Source organism: Bacillus rossius, chromosome 3 (genome assembly GCF_032445375.1).
Source record: "Bacillus rossius redtenbacheri isolate Brsri chromosome 3, Brsri_v3, whole genome shotgun sequence".
In the NCBI taxonomy this organism is placed as follows: domain Eukaryota; kingdom Metazoa; phylum Arthropoda; class Insecta; order Phasmatodea; family Bacillidae; genus Bacillus; species Bacillus rossius.
In genome coordinates this window covers 35,621,288-35,640,599 of record NC_086332.1, presented here as the reverse complement: position 1 = coordinate 35,640,599, position 19,312 = coordinate 35,621,288, and the positions used below count along the sequence as shown (strand labels likewise).

General features: G+C 35.4%; 1 protein-coding gene across 3 annotated transcripts; it reads left to right on the top strand.

The window, feature by feature from the left end:
• LOC134530519 (cold shock domain-containing protein CG9705) lies at nucleotides 1–13,774 on the top strand. 3 transcript variants are annotated; one of them, XM_063365405.1, is made up of 4 exons: nucleotides 1–96; nucleotides 5,823–5,951; nucleotides 7,854–7,976; nucleotides 10,941–13,774. In XM_063365405.1, the coding sequence occupies exons 2-4, from the start codon at nucleotides 5,824–5,826 to the stop codon at nucleotides 11,128–11,130; spliced, it is 441 nt and encodes a 146-aa protein (XP_063221475.1). In that variant the 5' UTR covers nucleotides 1–96; nucleotide 5,823; the 3' UTR covers nucleotides 11,131–13,774. The 3 variants fall into 3 exon arrangements, with proteins under 3 accessions (XP_063221475.1, XP_063221476.1, XP_063221474.1); XM_063365406.1 differs by lacking the exon at nucleotides 1–96 and adding an exon at nucleotides 132–222; XM_063365404.1 differs by lacking the exon at nucleotides 1–96 and adding an exon at nucleotides 282–428.
• The last annotated feature ends 5,538 nt before the right edge of the window (nucleotides 13,775–19,312 follow it).

Here is a 19,312-nt window from a genome sequence, read left to right as displayed (position 1 = left end):
TACAGGAAATTTAGGAACATAGTTTGTGTAAACAAAATCAGTTGTTTTTTGTTGGTGAATTTTGCGCGTTTGTTTGTAGGTTTAATCACATTGAAAGTAAGTGTGTTAGTATAATATTGTGAAAAATTGGGAAAATTAATTTCTTGCGAGAATGATAACCATTATAATTATTTATTACATGTGCTCAATCAACTTATGGAGTAAAATTATAATTTTTTGAAGGTTACGTATTTTGTTTACACACTTTGTTTTTAAATTCTGTTATTTTTGACAATGTTAAGTACACTTTTCTAACAACAAATTTGTTAAATTTTTGTATTAAAAATGTATTTTAAGTACACAGCAACGTATTTTGGGCGTCAGACGGGCGGCATCAGAATCTCACTCATTGGACCTGTCAGACAGTCACGCGACGGTGTTGATGATTGGTTGGTATATAAACCTCCAATTAGGCTGCCACCCGGTGGCAATGATTCCTCCCTTTACCCTACACTCCCACACCCCCTTAGTTGCTTTTCTCCTTAATTACTTCCCCTCAAGCCCATTCCACTCCTGCCCTGTCCTCACCAAAAATGAGTGCTTCTCCCGTTCTGTTCACCGACACAAACTTTGGATCTTCCACCCTTTTATTTTCTCAATTTGCATCCCCCTCAGTGCAATCTGATTTCCAGCCATCCCCAGCTCCCATTCCCTTTGACCACCTTGAGTAGTCTTATCAGCCTTTCTACCCGCCCTCTCCCCTGTAAAGTTACCTACCCCAGATAACTGACCATCACAAGTGTCTTTTTTCCTTCCCTTCTTCACATGCACATTATCCATACTACTGCCCTAGGCTGGACCTTCTTTAACTCACACACCTCTGTTTCGTACTGCCACCACATACTCCAGCATCAGCCTTATCAATGTGGAGTGTGCTTTGGTCTTCACCACCCACTGGACCTGTTTTCCCCACCCTAGGTTGTTTTCCAGTTACCCCCAGGTATTTGTACTTTACCACCTCCCCTATCCCAGGGCCATTCCATACCAAAATGAGCCTAAGTGCAAAAAATTTAAAAAAATTATAAACAATTTTATTTCTTTTTATTTTATTTATTTCCAAAATTCGTTCAACAGATTCTTAAAAGAATATAGAACATGTCAATAAAGTCAACAAAAATGAACAATACAAACAATCAAATTAATTAAATCATAATATCACATCAAATTAGTACTAATTAAAACAAAAATATTAAATACATCAATATACAAACAAATCATCATAAGTTATTCTAAACATTATTATAATATTCATTTAATGTATAAAATGAATTTTCTAATAAATAGTTTTTGAGTAGAACTTTAAATAGTCTTGGGTTGCAATGGGAGATTGCTTTTAGTTTATGAGGGAGTGCATTGAAAAGTTTTATGCCTGAGTACAGTGCACCTTTTTGATACCTTGATGTATTATTACTTGGCACATGCAAGTTGGATTTATTTCTGGTGTCATAAGTGTGTATTGCACTGTTATTATCAAAACTATCATTATTTTTAACTACAAAATTAATTAATGAGTATATATACTGACACATCATAGTAAGTATCCTTAGATTCTTAAACAATGGTCTACAAGAATCATAGTGATTAACATTAGACATTATTCTAATAATTTTTTTTTGTAGTAAAAAAACATCATTAGCATAGGGTGATGATGCCCAAAAAATGATCCCATATGACATTACAGAATGAAAAAACGAAAAATATATTTGTTTTAAATAAAAAACAGATACAGTTGCTGATAACGATTGAAGTGCGAAACAAGCTGAACATAGTTTAGGTATCATTTTAACTATATGTTCCTTGCCACACAAGGTATTGTTTACATGCAAGCCTAAAAATTTAACACTATTTGCTTCTGTAATTTTAGTATCACTATAATTCAATTGAACTACAGGGTTAGACTGTTTATGTAAGTGAAATTTTAAGATACGTAATACTGTAGAAAAAAGTCTCACAGTCCATTGTCCAAAAAATTATTATGATTCATTAATTATTTCTTTTGTTTTCTACAGTTTAACTTTGTCTATCTGTGTGGGGAATCAAGAGTAAAATTGTTCATTAAGTTGGCAATATTGTTTTTAATATTGATAATCAGTTGATGCCTTTGATTTTAGTGCAGTGACCTTGTTGAAAGTTTATACTGTACTGCAGCATTCTCAATAATAGTAAGATAATTAAAATTGCTTCAATATAGCTCAAGTTTATTTTGATATCATCTGTGTAACACCCGTTACCAAAAACATATAAAAGTTTACATAATAACTAAACCATAACACTTATAAAATTAATGTCTAACAAATGTGAGGTCATGTCTCTCAGTAGCATTTTGATTACCAAAGAAAATATTAATATTGAAATTTAAGGAGTAAAAATATGGTAACAGGTGTTACGTAGCATTGGTAACGGGTGTTACAAGCTCTATTAACATGTTGATTTTGCGTACAGAAATTGTTCAGGTACCATATTATTGTACTGGAAAACAAAAACTTAACCAAAAAGAATTTTGTAGATGTGTTATGAAACCAATTCTTGTTTTAAATGGTTAGTTGGAATTTTATCTGCTAAACTGTCCCACAATAACTGCCTCAAACTTTCACAAGCTATTTAAATTATAAATGTAATTATAGTAAAGTAGCTTACCTTGGATTATTTTAAGTAATATGTGTAAAAGAAAGTGTAACACTCTCCTGGCTGTGTATGCCAAAGTTGTGTGTTTAAATTAAAACTAGGTAATAACATGAAACTTCTTTTTCATGTCTTGTCTGTAGTCCTTAATACCTCTTAGTTTATTTTGCTGGGAACACTTTAATATAATATCTACAGTCAAACGACATGTGTGGATGACAGTAAAAGGAGACAGAAGAATTCACATTGAAACTGCTAGAGATTTCATTCCATGATCACGTAAACAGGAAAGTTACTGGAATAGAAAGTTTTTATGTTGACAAGACAGAGGTGTTACAGAATGAAACTGTACTAAATAACTACTGGAAAAGTGTTTTTCCAATTCCACAAATACAAGCAAGTCATCACTTCAGGGTGTACGATTTTAATAACATTCTAGTTGGGAAGACCTCATCAAGTTTGATTTAAAAAGTTACGATTAGAGCTGAAATTGATGAATCTGATTTTGAACCATCTGTATCTGTGTTGACAGAGATTGGGTGTCGTCTCCATTACAATGATGTGTACTCAGATTCAGACAGTGAGGACAATCCTGAAAGTTGCCAGTTTATAGAAACTTTTCCTATTGCTAGCCCAGGAGATATACAGTCTGGTATGTTTTTTCTAATAAATGTTCCAAGCTTGCGAGGTCACAATAATTCAGAAGGAACTGTATATATATATGCTGCAATTTCTCAAGGAAGCGTAGATGATGAAAAGTGTTTGTCAGTGATGTTTTTGAAATCTTGTGGACCAGACAAAACTGTCTTTATTGCTGATGATGGAAACATCACATATGTACATTTCAATCAAGTAATTAGTAAATTACCAAACCCAAACGTACAGCCAAAGGGTATTTTCACAATTCTGTACAAATTTAAAAAAAAAAAGTAGATGTGTTTGAAAGAGTTTAGGTAGACATTTACTTGTAGTAATAAGTCAGTTTATAATTCCGTTTTGCTATAGTGTAATTTTTAATGGAAACTTGAGCATGTCGTCAGTGATATTTCAGAAATCTTGTGAATTAGGCTAATGAAAATTGTCATTAGGAGGATATTATATGTGTTCATTTAATTTAAGTACTTAATTAGTAAATAACCCAACCAACCAAACAGTATACATACACAATGAAACAATGATGTTGAAATTTGGAAATTATTAGATAAGTAATGTTTAAAAAAATGAGTAGATGTATATAAATATATTTATTTTAAGCTGTGAGAACTAAAAGTAAATATATATGCTTATTTTGAAATTAAACATTTTTTAGCAAATAGACAAGTTACACCTTACTTTTATTTCATTATTTTGTCATCTTGGACCTATAATTTGGACAATATCCATGGGTACTTAGGATGTGTAACACCCGTTACTAACCTTGTAACACCCGTTACTTTAATATTTTACTAATGGATTGGTTAATAGTTTGTCTACAAACAACTTCTTGACATCAGTGTGAAGCCTATAAGCTTGGCTTGGATTCATAATTTTTTTCCAATTTTTTTTAATTTCAGATCACAGAGTTTTGAGATTAATCACTCTGATCTAAAGTAAGATGTCCATTTGCTGTAACACCCGTTACCATTTTTTCCATACTTTATTTTGCATTTGATATGCTAATAAACTGCTTCTACAGCAATACTTATATTCATTTAGCAAAGTGCTATTAACAGGTATGTTAAATGATTTCTTAACATTTTTAGTTTATTTAATATTGACTTTTTTTGTTGTCCGGACGTAACACCCGTTACTATGGAATGCCTGCCCATATCCTTTCAAACAAAAAGCTTTCTTTTTCTAGTAAACCTAACGGTGCTTGTATTTATTTGCATACTGTTTGCCAATGACTAGTACTCCAACTTTGCAGATCTCCTTGCAGGTATCCTCCCCCCCCTTCCCCACCCCAAGATTTTCGTGGGAAATATTCTTAAAGCGTGGTTTTTCCATGAAGTAATGTTAGAACTCAAAAAGTTCTTTTTTCGAAAACTAGAGACATTCCTGTATTTACCTTGAAAATAGCATTTCTAAATTCCTACTGATTTCTGATAAATTTCCATTTATAGGTCACATTAGATAGCCTATGCAGTGAAGCGGCTATCGCCATGTGCTTTAATTGCTTTGCAGATCGTATGGTTTTCCAAGCATAAGAACAAGTATATTTTGTGAGTATTGTGACGTGATAGAGGTAAATAAAAATTTTAAAATAAAAAATTTGATTTCCTACTATGCATCCAAACCTAAGCGTCAACCCTTGACTGAGATTTGTTTTAACGGTATGGTACTGTGAAGCGCCGACTTGTTACATGCGATAGCACGTAACCTGATGCATAAAAAAAAATTGTAATTACGTGTCATTTTTGTACATCAAGTTTTGTGCTATAGCAGGTAACAAGTCTGCACAACGCCTCTATACTGCTAAAAAAAAAATATCAAGAGTTGACTCTTGGGTTTGGATGCACAGTAGGAACTGAATTTTTTTAAAATTTCTATTTACCTTCCACTGCGTCAAAAAATCCAAATCCAAAATATATACGTAATAAAGCCACAGAATAAATTTACTGTGCTAAATCACAATGATAGCATCCACATCACTGCACAGGATACCAGTAGCGGATCCAGAGGGGGGGGGCTAAGGGGCTCAAGCCCCCTCCAAAAGCATCTGGGTCCACTATTGTTTTAGTGTTTGCCTTGATAAAGTCTAGCCTCAGCTGGGTCAAGCCCCTCCCAAACCAAAATCCTGGATCCGCCACTGCAGGATACCTATTATAACATAAACATATAAACGTTTAAAAAAATTGTGACGGCCGCGTCAGTGCACAGGTATTGTAATGTAAGCTATAAACTGTGATTTCTCAGAAACCAGCAGGAATATAAAGATGTTGTATTCAGGGTCAATATAGGAACATCTCTTAGTGTTCAAAAAAAAGTATTTTCGTAATTTTTTTTTATTAATTTGCGGGAAAGCAGCCAGCCCTGTTTCGTACGTCTCATCGTCTCTGTGGTACCCTGGTTTCTGGAGTTGTCCAGCCACCTGTGAAGATGACGTGGGCTCGAGTCCCGGGGTGCTCCTCCGCGGGGAAGCGTGGTGGATGTTGCCCGGAGCTGGTGGGTCGTGTCCGCAGGATGTCGGAGTTCCAGAAAGTGCCGAGCAGGACGGGCAGCACGTCGTCCCTGCTGTCGCCGGACTCGCCCAACAGCAAGCTGCAGGTCCCCAGCCCGCTCATCACGCGTCGCACACGCACCGACTCCACGTGAGTTCATGCGCCGGTAACTGTGGAGGTTAGAGGCTTCTTCTTTTCTTTTTTTAGAAGAAAAATTATTAAAAATTGTGTTTGTAGGTTTTGCTAATGCTAGCCGACTCTTACCGCAAAAAGACACGTTCGGTGATTACGTCTTTTGTTTTTACGTCTTCCCAAAGCGAAAGCTGAGGGTTCATCTGCAGGTAAATGGATGTGCTCTCCTCGCTTGCTCCACTTGCACTTCAGGAATCAGAGAGGCACACATCTTATGGGTAGACCCATTGAAAAAATAAAAATGGGTGCATGTACTTACATACACACATTAGAAGTTAGATACTTAATTGCCATGATAAAAAAACTAACTTTAATTTTGGATGCAAATAAATTATACAAAGAGGAAGATGACCTCTCTTACATAAATAAATTTGAAAACACACTTAAAAAATTAATAAACACAATTTATATCATTAATATTGATATAAATGGGTTTTATTATATGGACCAGTACCTATTCAATATCAATCACCAAAGTATATGATTTAAAAGCACATATATATCATATTTATTTGTATGTAGCCTTTTTTCATCCTGTCAGTTTTTGTTTCATTTTGCGCGCACATCGTAAAAATTAATTTCCATTATTTTTTCATAATGTGCTTAAAGAAGTTTAACTTCAAAAACCTTTTGGTTACATTAACCACATGAGAATCAAGTGAGCTACTATCGTTTGTGTAGAACCTTAGATAACATCTTGGTACGTTTTTAAATTTTAGCTACGATACCTAAGAAACTCACGAAGGCTATTTACTCAATATGAATGAATTTGTTTTCTTATTAAACTTTAATATTTTGCAGCATTAGTACTCAGTGCTTACTTTAAACGTTGGTTTAACATGAAAAATATATCTGGACCTACTCCTGGTTTTTTATTATTATTATTTAAACATATCACAAAGGGCTGAGTGCAAATAACTTTTTTGGGCCCCTCCCTATTATTTAATTTTCAAATTTCAAATCCCACCAATAAATATAATTTAAATACTATAAACATTACAGTAGTCATAAATGAACATGTGCCTGACTTGGAAGGTTTCCAAATTAATTCTATTAGTAATAGACTTGTAATTTTGACCTACTATCACAACTATCAGAGTTAACTCAAGCGCTAAATACAATCTCAAACTCAACCTATGGTTTGTACCTTCTTGTGCAATCATAAATTAAGGAGTTTTTAAGGACCCTTTTATCACTACATAGAGGTAGAAACCATTTTCTAATATCAGAAAACACCTCATGAAAATAATGTTGAATGTTTATTGCACAAAAAATAATTTTGGTGGTTAGTTCAATTCTTACAGATAATCCCATATTGTCAAATATTATCTTTGGAATGGATATCTAACCCCTAGCATAGTGTCCATCTGAAATTTACACCTGTAACATTTAATTTGATCAGTTATTACATTAGTTCAAAGTAAGACAGTAAAATACACATTTTTAGTTTCAAGGTGAGATGCTAGTTATGAAATTTACAAATTGTACTGCGTCGTTTGCTGCTAAGTAGGAAACAAAACATTAAAATATCCGTGTTTATCTCTTATTTGCACGCTATCAGTCTTTATTGAGGAGTTTTTGAAGGATTATAAGTGAATTTTAAGGATTTTTAAGGGCCATTATTCATTTAAAAGACAAATTAAGGACTGTTTAAGGATATTAAGGAGGCAAGCTCCCCCAGTGCTTGGGTCCCAGTGACATCCCCTCCTCCGCCACCCACCCATCCATCTCAACTAATTAAATGCGCGTGAATGCAGCATTAGCTACTGAGTTCTTTTTGATACTAAGCCTGTATATCCACATTGTGTTGGTAGATGTGAATATGAGTGTGTGACTATTTGTTCCCTGTGTTCATGCCAGATCCGCTAGAGCGTTTGAAAACCCTGTGGAAACTGGAGTTGTGAAGGTGTTCTCTCGCTCCAAAGGCCATGGCTTCATCACCCCCGACAAAGGCGGCGAGGACATTTTCGTCCACATTTCCGAGTGAGTACCTACAGCTGTTGTAGCGCTTAACGCATGAAGATACATTTGCCATCCTTCACTTGGCTACTCGGATCTTGTACAAACCTTGGTAGCATCTCAGAAGTTCAAAATGTTCCAAATCGCAATGAAAGGTATCTTGCAGAGGAAAAAACTTTTTTCACTCATTAATAAATTTACAAACATTTAAAATTTTGACAAGGTATAGCACTTAACCAACAAGGTACGTGAATTCGATGTTGATTGACCACTTGCCTATATTATTTCCTCCTGTGAAAGCACTAAAGTTGAAGGGTACTTGTTGCAGATCAGCAAATAACCTCCAACCCATGCATGGATAAACTATAAAAAGTACCCTCACAAAATATGTATCTTAAAACAAATGACAAAATCCTAAGCTGAATTAGGAATGGCTACAAGAGGTGTGTTATTGTAGGTACAAGCAAAGTTAAATTTTATCTTTACGTCTCCTTTAATTATTATCCTTTCAACTGTAAATAGGTACATTATAAATAGATACTAAGAGTTTCTTTCACAAAATGCTTTTACATAGTTGAATAATTCAGATATAATAAAATACTGATCCCTGTAACTGTAACATTCAATACTTGTACAAAATTATAAGCATAACATGAAACTATTATATTTTACATTATCAGGTCCCGCAATCGGATTCTTGCATAGCAAAGCTAGCCAGCTGTGAATGACAAAAAGAGAAAGAGTCAAATAGATACAGCGCATCATGCCTCAAACGGCTTAAACTATTAACATAGACCAGACAACAATACAGAACTGGCAAAGCAATATACAGTTACAACAAACACAAAAAAAGGAAGGAATTGAAAAATTATTGAGTCACAAAACCGTACGTATCACGAGACAACTTGACATGGTTACCCTATAGCAGAATTCCAAACGTAATTTCCAAGTGGCAAGCCGAAACTAATAATTTAGAACAAATGTCAAAAGGCTACATAACGATCACATGACGTTAAGAACAGGGCCACAACCTGTTGGTGCCCAAGCACGCAAACCCAAGTTCCGTGAAGAAGCTTACCATGCCGAGAGCTCGCAAGCACCGTACCCCTAATTGACTTAAGAGTTACAAAACTACATGCTGCTAAAATGCAAAGTGACCCGTCACTGTCGGTAGCTACAGCTAAACAGGCCTCGAGACCCAGCGCCCAAAATCCTCGAATGCCACACCCCAGAGGGGAATAGCGCAAGCCTGAAGGGTGGGGGATCAATTACCAGTTGGAAGGAGAAGGAATCGTGACGTATCTAAAGGGGAAAGGAGGGGGAATGGGTAGAAGGGGTGATGACCACGCCGCGCCGAATTCAAAGTACATGACGTCATTACAAAGTTAAATAACCATTTTTTTCCCCCAAAGGATTTTAACTATGGAATTTTAATACCTATCAGCATTATTTAAAAACCATAGGAAATATATTAACACAATGTTTTGTGTGCATAAAAAATGTTTTCAAAAACTCACTTTAAAACAAATTTATAGAGTACATTTGTAGATTAAATAGAATAAATTATTGTATCATGTAGTTTAAAGTAAATATGAGAGGTAGACAGAATTAGACAGACAGACAGACAGTATTAGAAAATTTTTACTTATTTGATCTTGCAGCTGCTATTAGTAACTCAATTTTTACATCATGTACTTTGTACATTTTTCAAACACACAAATACCTGCCAATTTATTTTTACTGTTTTGAGTAGTTAGACATGGTTTTTACAAGTTATTATATTAAATTTAATGCCAAAGTATATCATATGTCAGCTAAAATGAAACTGTTTAGTGGATTAAGTGTTATGAAACACTAGCTGCCCGACCCGGCTTCGCACGACTATACTAATAGAAAAAATTAAGCCACATCTCCCATTTACAGTAATGGTAAATAAAAAAAAATCAGTGAAAATTTATTACAATGCTGTATAATGTACCGGAGAGAAAATGAATAGCACCGATGGTTTCCCGACTCGTGCACGCAACGTACAACTGATGTACCCGTACTTCGCTACAGCAGTCTACAGGCAGATCACGCTTGCGCCGCTCGTTATACATGCCCCTCCTTGTGGGTACGCCACTGCCGTGCGATGCCCGTTGCCATGGAGATGCAGAAGGCATGAACAATGCAAAATCCTGTTCTCATGCAGACAAAGTACCCACTGTTGCCTGGTTTTAACCACACATGGGATCTAATTTTCAGAAAATGTCATCCTGCGTAACATAAGGTACATTACTGTGAAGTTTCAAGTCTGTAAAATATATATACTTGAAAAAAGGGCAATTTTTGATATTTAAAGTACCCGCCAAAATTTCAACGGTGATGAGGACTGCCCTAACAATGAAATAGTCGTTGCCATAGAGACGAATGAAGCATCAACAAAGCAACAGCCGTTGCCATGGTGATTTCCTACCAAAAACTGGAAATTTTGATATATTACGCCCCCAAAACTCCCCTTGGGATCGGATTTCCGCAGAATCCGTTCTTAGTGAGCGTCTACATCACAAAATGAGTAACTATGCTAAATTTCAAGTCAATCGGGTGTATAGTTTTAGAGATCTCGTGATGAGTGAGTCATTGAGTGGTATTTTATCCCCTTGGGGGTAGAATTAATCAAAATCCTTTCTTAGCGGATGCCTACGTCATAACATCTACCTGCATGCCAAATTTCATCCCGATCCGTCCAGTGGTTTGGGCTGTGCGTTGATAGATCACTGTCAGTCAGTCACCTTTGAGTTATTTATTTAGATTTAAAGAGTTATACTTGTTTAATAATATGCTACCTTTATGAATAAACAGAATTAAATAAAAAAATTAAAACAATAACATTGAAAATGAGATTAGCCTGGAAACAGAACCATTGTCCCTGCTGATGCCACGCTTCGGTTTGAGTTGCGGGGGGTTATTGTCGCCGTGGTTGCGAGCAGTCGGCATTGCTGTTGGCAGCATCGAGGGCGAGTACATCCCCCTGCCGGGCGACGAGGTGCAGTACCGGCTGTGCCCCGTGCCGCCCAAGTTCGAGAAGTGCCAGGCTGTGCACGTCCACATCACGAACCTGACCCCGGAGGTGCACCTGCGGTGGGACTGCCCGGCCGACGCCGCCGTGCCGCCTGCGGACCACCACTCGTCCCAGTGAGCTTTCCACCGTCGCTCTCTCCGCGTCCGCGACAGCTAGGTCGTGTCCGGGACGTTCCGGCATCGATGATTGTGTAGTTTTCTGTAACGTTCAGTTGAAATAGTCGAACTTGCATTTATAAAATTAAAACATGATCTTCTCTGCATTTCTAACTTTACTTTTTTTTTTTAGAGGTGTGGGAATTTTGTGCCGTTCCTTTGGATATGTTTGCTATGAGTATTTTCAAAGCTTTGGTTAATATATAGTATTTAAACTACACCTGCTTTATTCTGAACTGTAGCTTAAAAGGAGTGGGAAATTATATTTTATGTTTAGCTACATTTGTAGTTTTATGTATTTTGATAGTTTTGTCATGTTTCGTATCATGTGAAAATATACACTGTGCAGTGCTATTTGAAATATATTGCTGCAGAAAGAATTTTGAACAATTTTTGAGTTCTTTTGTTATAAAAACAAAAAGTTCTCATCCTTCAATAAGCTTGTTGTACTAAGGTGTTAATTGTCAGATCATCTTGGTTCTGTTGCAGTAAAGAATTCTTAGCTTTTTAAACTAATAAAAAAATTTATTTAAGTTGGCATAGTTTCCTGAAGCCTGCTAAATTAAAATTTGCAAGCTACTAGTCATGTCTTTGCAGAATTTCGTTTCCTGACGTACGTTTAACAAAAGTTACTTGTTTTGATGTTTTCTGCCACCCATTAAATTTATTCCCCACAATCGAGAACATCCGATATGTTAAATGGCTGCAGCAGCAGTACCTCAGAATCTTTTGAATCTGCAAAATGGCCTCAAGAAATGCATGCAGATTTCTCAAGTGATTTAAGTTGCAACTAGGAAGTGGCTGGAAGTACTGTTGTCTGCCCGTCCTCGTAGCCCAATTCTCCCAACACTTGGTTGTTTGGCATCTTCCTCTGGGATCGTTGATGTGGGTCTGGGCAGTAGGTTTTTGTAAGGGAGACCTTGTACAACGCCTGTGCGAATACTTGTTTCTTTGATGCTAAGCGAACATCAAAAAGAATGTTTAAAATATTCACTAAATCAAATCGAATAGCGAATATTGTTTTAGGCAAAGCTGTATTACTTTTACTTTATAAAATACAGGATTGAAGTAAAAAAAAAAAATAATTGTTTAATGTTTGTAATGTTTGAACTAATTGAGCTCGATATATAACATCAGTTAATAAAAATTATAAAATAATCAAGTGTAATATTAATATTGAACATTCGTCAAAGCAAGTGGAGTGCCTCCTTTTTATTTTTGAAGTGAAACTTCTTTACTGAGGGGGCAATAATTTTCTAGCATTACAAAAATTCCGGTCACTTGTTGTGGGAACTGCTAGAGGATGAGTGCATCAATGGTGACGCCACTCCAATGCATGCACTAGTGGTCAAATGGGAAGACAGAAAAAAAAAGGGGGGGGGATGGGTACGTAGCTTAGTGTGCTATATGCTAGTTGTAATGGCTGGAAGAGGAGACAAGAATGGAGAGGTAGAAATGACGCAGCAGCGATGCTACAGAATCTTCGTAACGCTGCTTGTGTTTGTCTACTCCTCATTTTACATAACTGCTAACGATTGAAGTACAGTATTTCTTTTATTTATTGAAAGTATCGACAACTTATTTATGCCTGTGGAAAAAAGTTATTGTTTGGTACAATTAATTTTATAAGTATCATTTGTTTTTTATGTGAAAGTGAGGTTTAAAATGTAATAAAAAGTATAGACTTAAGAGGTTAGCTTTATAAGTGTAATAAGTTTGGCATGTGAACACTGATTTTAAATATCAAAAGGACTTATGTACATGTGAGATAGACTTTATAAATGTAATTTATGCTCATTTGGAGTGTTTTGTTTTGTCCTGTCATTTTATTCAGCAGGAGATCGTTATTTAAAACCATGCGTAAAAATAACAAAATAGGCAGAAGCAGATAAGAGGTATTATTAAAGGCAGTATGGGAATAAACCGCCAAAAGAGGAACCACAAAGCGCCATTGAACAATGCGAGCGTACAGGATGTGGAATAAGGCATTTTTTTCAATTCATATCATACCCGCATTCTGACTAATCTCAATTATTATCCTTTGATCAATTAAAAAATACCAATAATTGATCTCTATCTATACCTAATAAGCAAAAATTTTCACTGCTGTCACAATTGGACTCCCATGCACACATTTAATTTTTTTAAGTAACCAACTTTATTCAAGCAAAACATACAGCTATAAAAAAAATTTCATGAGCGAATCTTAGGCTTCCAATGTCTTAAAGCTTTGCAGCAAATGCGAAGCTTCACATCAGCGGTGAAGCTTTGCATCTTTCAAAACCGAAGCTTCAAATAAAACGACAGAAAATTTCCTGGCACAGTCAAATTGAATATTAAAAAGAGCTTCGATTGATTCGCTGAGTCAAAGCTTCGCACAGGCCTACCTTTATTCCCATTTGTCACTTTGTACTTCCCACTGCCCAGTGAGCGAGACTCCACATCTGTTAGGCTGTGTGACACATGCACCCGGGGTAAAGCAAAAGCGTAACGAACACACTGCAGATATCTTGAAAGCCCAGTTAATTATTTATGTCTAGTGTGAAAAAAAAATACTTTATGGTGTTACATAGTCAAAAATAGTACTAGTAGAGTTAATAAAATTGTGAGCGTCTTTGACCTCAGATTTCAATGACAAGGTGCTGTCAGTTTGAGTGGAGATATCAATGATTGTCAGGGTGAATGGCTGAAGGTCACAAAGTACAATGCAAGTGTCTAGACATAGCTTCTATTATCAGTTGTGTGTCATAGCTGTCATAAAATATTTTTAAAGTTCCTATGATAAGGTTTGTACCTGGTATGTCTGTTCTCTGTATTCATCTCAACTCTGCAAGTAGCTTACATGGTGGTTTATTTTTATGCTTTAACAGGATCAAGATGGAATATTGGCTATTTCTTGTAACCAAATCAATCAGTTAGTGTAAAGGATTCATTGAAAGTGCATTATAATTGAGTTCACTTTGGGTGAGATCCCAGGAGGGGAGGGAGGGTGGAATGAAAATGCCCCTCTGTGAGAATGCCTGCTTCTTCTTGCAAAATTCTAATTGTGAAATGGGATCAACATGGTACCCCCCTATTCGGGAATCCTGTCGATTTTCTCCCATGGTGCTCCCCATGCAGAGATGTATTAGTAAATCTGATGTATAAGCTTCACAATGACGCTGTACAGCTTGAGGTGAATTTTACCTTGTTACAGTTGGTATTTAAGTTATTGACTAGTTGGTAATAAAATTAACGTGTTTTTGATAAGAAGATACTTAATAGTTTCACTTACTGTATTTAACCACATTTTAGCATGAAAGAACAGGTGCAGGGTTTATGCTAAGCACTGGATGGGTAGACAAGTATGTTAAGTATATGATACTGTAACAAATGTGAAATATGCTAGTGAAGAGGCAATTGTAAGGTTTGGGCCTAAACCCCGGCCAAACCAAACAACTTCCGCAACCCACGACACAGTAAACTCCTATATTGCCCCGTACAGCGAGCGCAGGTAAACCCAAAAAAATATTAAAACCCAAACTAATGGCAGGTTCAAAAAATACTAATAAGATTGCGAACAGTGAGAGGAGGCAGCAAGTTAAAAAGACGCAAAAAGTATATGGCAACATTTGATAAATGTGTGTGTGTGTGTGTGTGTGTGTGTGTGTGTGTGTGTGTGTGTGTGTGTGTGTGTGTGTGTGTGTGTGTGTGTGTGTGTGTGTGTGTGTGTGTGTGTGTGTGTGTGTGTGTGTGTGTGTGTGTGTGTGTGTGTGTGTGTGTGTGTGTGTGTGTGTGTGTGTGTGTGTGTGTGTGTGTGTGTGTGTGTGTGTGTGTGTGTGTGTGTGTGTGTGTGTGTGTGTGTGTGTGTGTGTGTGTGTGTGTGTGTGTGTGTGTGTGTGTGTGTGTGTGTGTGTGTGTGTGTGTGTGTGTGTGTGTGTGTGTGTGTGTGTGTGTGTGTCTCTATATATATATATATATATATATATATATATATATACCATAAAATCGTTTCATCACAAATCAGCGCATAGATATTAAAATACATACCCTATTACTACTTATAAAAAAAAATATTGCTATATAATAATACTAAAAAAAATACTTTAACATATCCCCCAATAAGGTATAATTTGGAACATATACTTCGGAGCTCTGAAAAATTAAATGTAACTACCAAAAAGGCATTAAAAATGTATAAGAACATATTAATACAAATACAAATATAGATACGCACCGGGCGTAGCACCACTGTAAATACCAATTAACAGAAATTACCATAAAATAGGCGAAAACTAGTAAAAATTTGACACACCTTAGCATCCAAATCAAAATATCAAAAATTTAGCAAATTACAAATTATGGGTTAACAAGCCCTTCTCAGTTAAGTCATTTTCTAAAGGTAGACGCCTTTTTTCTTCCACATCTGGCAGGCATTGGGTGAACACGCTGAACGTAAAATCCCAGTTTCAGTGTTATTACTCCGTTAATTTAAATCTCAAAAATCCACAAATTATAGTTTCGCACCAGGGGTCAAAGGGGTCAACGGGGCAGTGGCACAGCTGGCACTTACTTGCTTTTTTGACGTCGAGATGTCCGGTCACCAAATACACTCGTTTGCTCACGAGTGTTTTTAATGGCAAACCCTGGCCATAACACCTTACCGTAGCTGCGGGTAATTATACGGATATGACGAATCCTTCGCCATACCATCTTGGAGTTTTGTTTGGCGCACATAATTCATCCTTGGAAAATCCTCGCGACATTCACACACGCCTCACCAACCACTCGCGTTTTCATCGTACCAACGCGTTCTAAATTTTTTATATATATATATAAACCCCGTTCATATTCAAAAGGAAGACTCATATTCCAATGTCACTTCGACGTGGAACCATCACCATGGCCAACCCGCGTTTTACTCACGTCCGCGCCCGCCCGGGCCCACAAGGCGACTGGCGCTCGCCAGTCTCCCCTGACGTCACACACACTCAGCTGTTCTGCTCGCGCGCCGCCTAGCGCAGCGATTACCAAAATCTTCGGTAGTGTCCTTGAACGTTCCAGACCAATTTAATAACTTAAAATCTTAAAATTAAAAATAATAAGACTAAACAAGAATTACAATTTCCTTTTTAAAAACAAAATATAACAAACTTAAATCCAAAATAACTCTTATTACCAGGGCATCCGAAAAGGTTAATAAAATAAGTTAACCATTTCTACCAACATAAACATTATCAAAGGTAGAGGCTGTAGCACACATGCTACACAATATTAAAATCAGCTCACAACTGCTTCATTTCGTGGTTTGTTGGTGTTCTTAGCAATTCATTGAAAGTTGCTGATGAATGAGTTCTAATGAATTCTCTACGTGTACATTATCATTTGAATGACTGGGTTAAGCCTATTTTTTGCACATTGCTCTTTGTTAGGCATGTAGTGTTATTGGGTGGAGGTGGTCTAGATTAGAAGGATGTACAAATTGTGAAAATGTGCTCACATTATTGGCCAAAGTAAGAGGAACTGGATAATTAGCACCTAGCTCAGTGTTTGTGCAATTCTTTCCATAGAATTATAGTTATAGATTATCTCAAACTTGTGAAAAAAGAAGGTGGAGTCATAAACTGAAAATTACATAATGGAATAAGTTAAAGATACTTGAGGTCTAAGGTGAATACTTGTGGAGGTGGAGAGGTGAGTTGGTAAAATGTGCTGGAAGTGTTTAGCAATTTCTACAATTTCGGGATGTTTGCGAGAGGATAATTTAAGTTGTACACAGAGGATTATTATAAAAGAATGTTCATTATGTACTACTGTGCAGGTGTGGATCTAGACTTTCACTCAGAGAGGGAAGGGGGTAGCAATTCTTTTAAAAGTTTTTTATCTGATTGATTCAGTCTGGTTTTGTGATTAGTGTGCATGAAACCTAAAATTGGATTATTTGTAGTTAGTTATTAAAAATGCAAAGTAAACTAATTTTCTTTATTTACTTACAAAGAAATTGTAACATACTGCCAAAATTTAAAAAAAAAAATTACATTCTTAAAGAGAACGGAATTTCCTAAAAATAATTCTTGACTTCAGCAGCAAAATTATTCATTTCTTTATTTTAATGTCATAAATAGTATGATTTGTGTTGTGAAAGTTGCCAAGTCATTAATTTTAACGAGCCTTTCAGCCTCTGCGCTTATAAACAAAATAATGCAACTTAGCAACAAATTAACACTTAAACTTTTTTTTAGCTAATGCAAACACCTACTAGTTAATAAAAAGGGCTATAAGTACTTAATATTGTTGTGACAATAAAAAAATATATATATATATTTTTTTTTAATGTTGTAAATTTGCATCCCAATAAAATAAATAATGACTTTTGGTCAAAATATTTTCTAGTCAGGGACTTCCCTCAGGACTGATTAAAAAAATACACTTAGCACTGACTCTGTAATGCTCTATGAATTCTGTTTTCATGCGCTAACAGAGTAACAGTTTTACTGTGCTCTTTGCTAACCTGTTCCTCCTAGCATTGCTGCCAAGTCCGTGGCACAAAGATGATATGGATTAGGGCATGGCTTTATAGTCTAACAAGGCCGATAGTTTCAGCATTTTTCAGTGATAAAGTAGCGAGGCGTGGCTTAGTTTGCCACATTTTGGCTGTGTATATCTGTTTAGTATAATTACAGTTGTTGGCCTCCACTCGCAAATATGAATCTACCAACCACTGTTATGTTAATGTTCCAGCGCTAATGTCAGGATTAATCGCAAATAGATGTTAAGGTATATTTCAATTTTAGCATGCTAATGTTGTTGCGAACTCTATTCACCTTCATACGAATCACACTGCCAATATGGTTGCCATACTGGTGTATATTGAATCGAATCCACAGCAAGGAAGATTATTGAATGATCAGAGACAATTAACACGCAATGTAGTTTTTCAAGATGTTCATTAGAAAAAGGTTATTTTTTTATGATTTAATATATATGTGATATAGATATCATATTTATGATATATAATATATATATATATCATATATATATCATATATATATGATATATATATATATATCATATATATATATATCATATATATATATATATATCATATATATATCATATATATGATATATATATATATATCATATATATATATATATCATATATATATCATATATATATATCATATATATATGATATATATATGAAGTAATTTTTGATGTGCACAATATTAAAAGACATGAATTTTTTATAAATATTTTGTGTATAATAAATTAAAGTGCTATATTGATCATATTTCATGGGTGCTTTACAGCTAACTAGTTAAAAATATTAGGACTTTGAAATTTTCTGCAAACAGTAAGAAGTTTGGTCAAAGGTAGTTACAAACCCCCCCCCCCCCCTTTTTTTTTTTTTTCCAACAATACCCTTTTCATTGCCTGCTGCTGTCTCAAAAATTATAAGGCTTGTTTTGTTTTTTTTGTTAAGTGTTTGATTCACTGGTAAAGGTCAATATTTTAATTTTAATAAAACCAGGTGACTGGTACACAAATTATATTATTTATATTTTAGATGTTTGAATTATTTTTTTTTAAGTTAATGCTTTGCTAGCTTTATTTGTCAAATAGTAGCAGCATATTTTTGGATTTTAATAGTGACTATGCTTGTGGCATCATGACCAGAATTTTTCTATCGCATGTTTTACCTTGATTGTGAGGGTGCTAAACTTGGTTGGGAAGCAACTCATTCATGAATCTATCTCAAAGGGGGAAAAAAATCAATATATTTGTACATTACAAGCTTGTGTTTGGTGTGTTTTCATTGTGGTATGATTCTTTAGAAGCATGGCAATTAATGAGTTGATTTTATTTTTGAATATGCTGAATTTGATGTCATGCTTTAAATTAACTATTTTATCTTCCTTAGTGATGACAAAATGTACATTCTTTATTGTTTACTTGTGTTGTGTGTGTGTGCTGGAATCTCAGTACAGTAATAGTAATTAGCCTCGCAGCTAATTTTTCTTTCTACATTTAGTGCCTTGTTTTCTTTTATGGAAAAAAAAACTGCATTTATGCTTCTTTAGGAACTACATATTTAGTCCTAGAATATATGTTCTTGTTGCATGTACATTTTGTATTGAGAGTTGCAGATGATTTTATAAACGT

Coding starts and splice junctions, on each gene's coding strand:
- LOC134530519 (XM_063365404.1), top strand. CDS start 325: ATGTATTTTAAGTACACAGCAACGTATTTTGGGCGTCAGACGGGCGGC. Junction 5,952..7,853: donor CGCACACGCACCGACTCCAC/GTGAGTTCATGC, acceptor TGTTCATGCCAG/ATCCGCTAGAGCGTTTGAAA. Junction 7,977..10,940: donor ATTTTCGTCCACATTTCCGA/GTGAGTACCTAC, acceptor TGCTGTTGGCAG/CATCGAGGGCGAGTACATCC.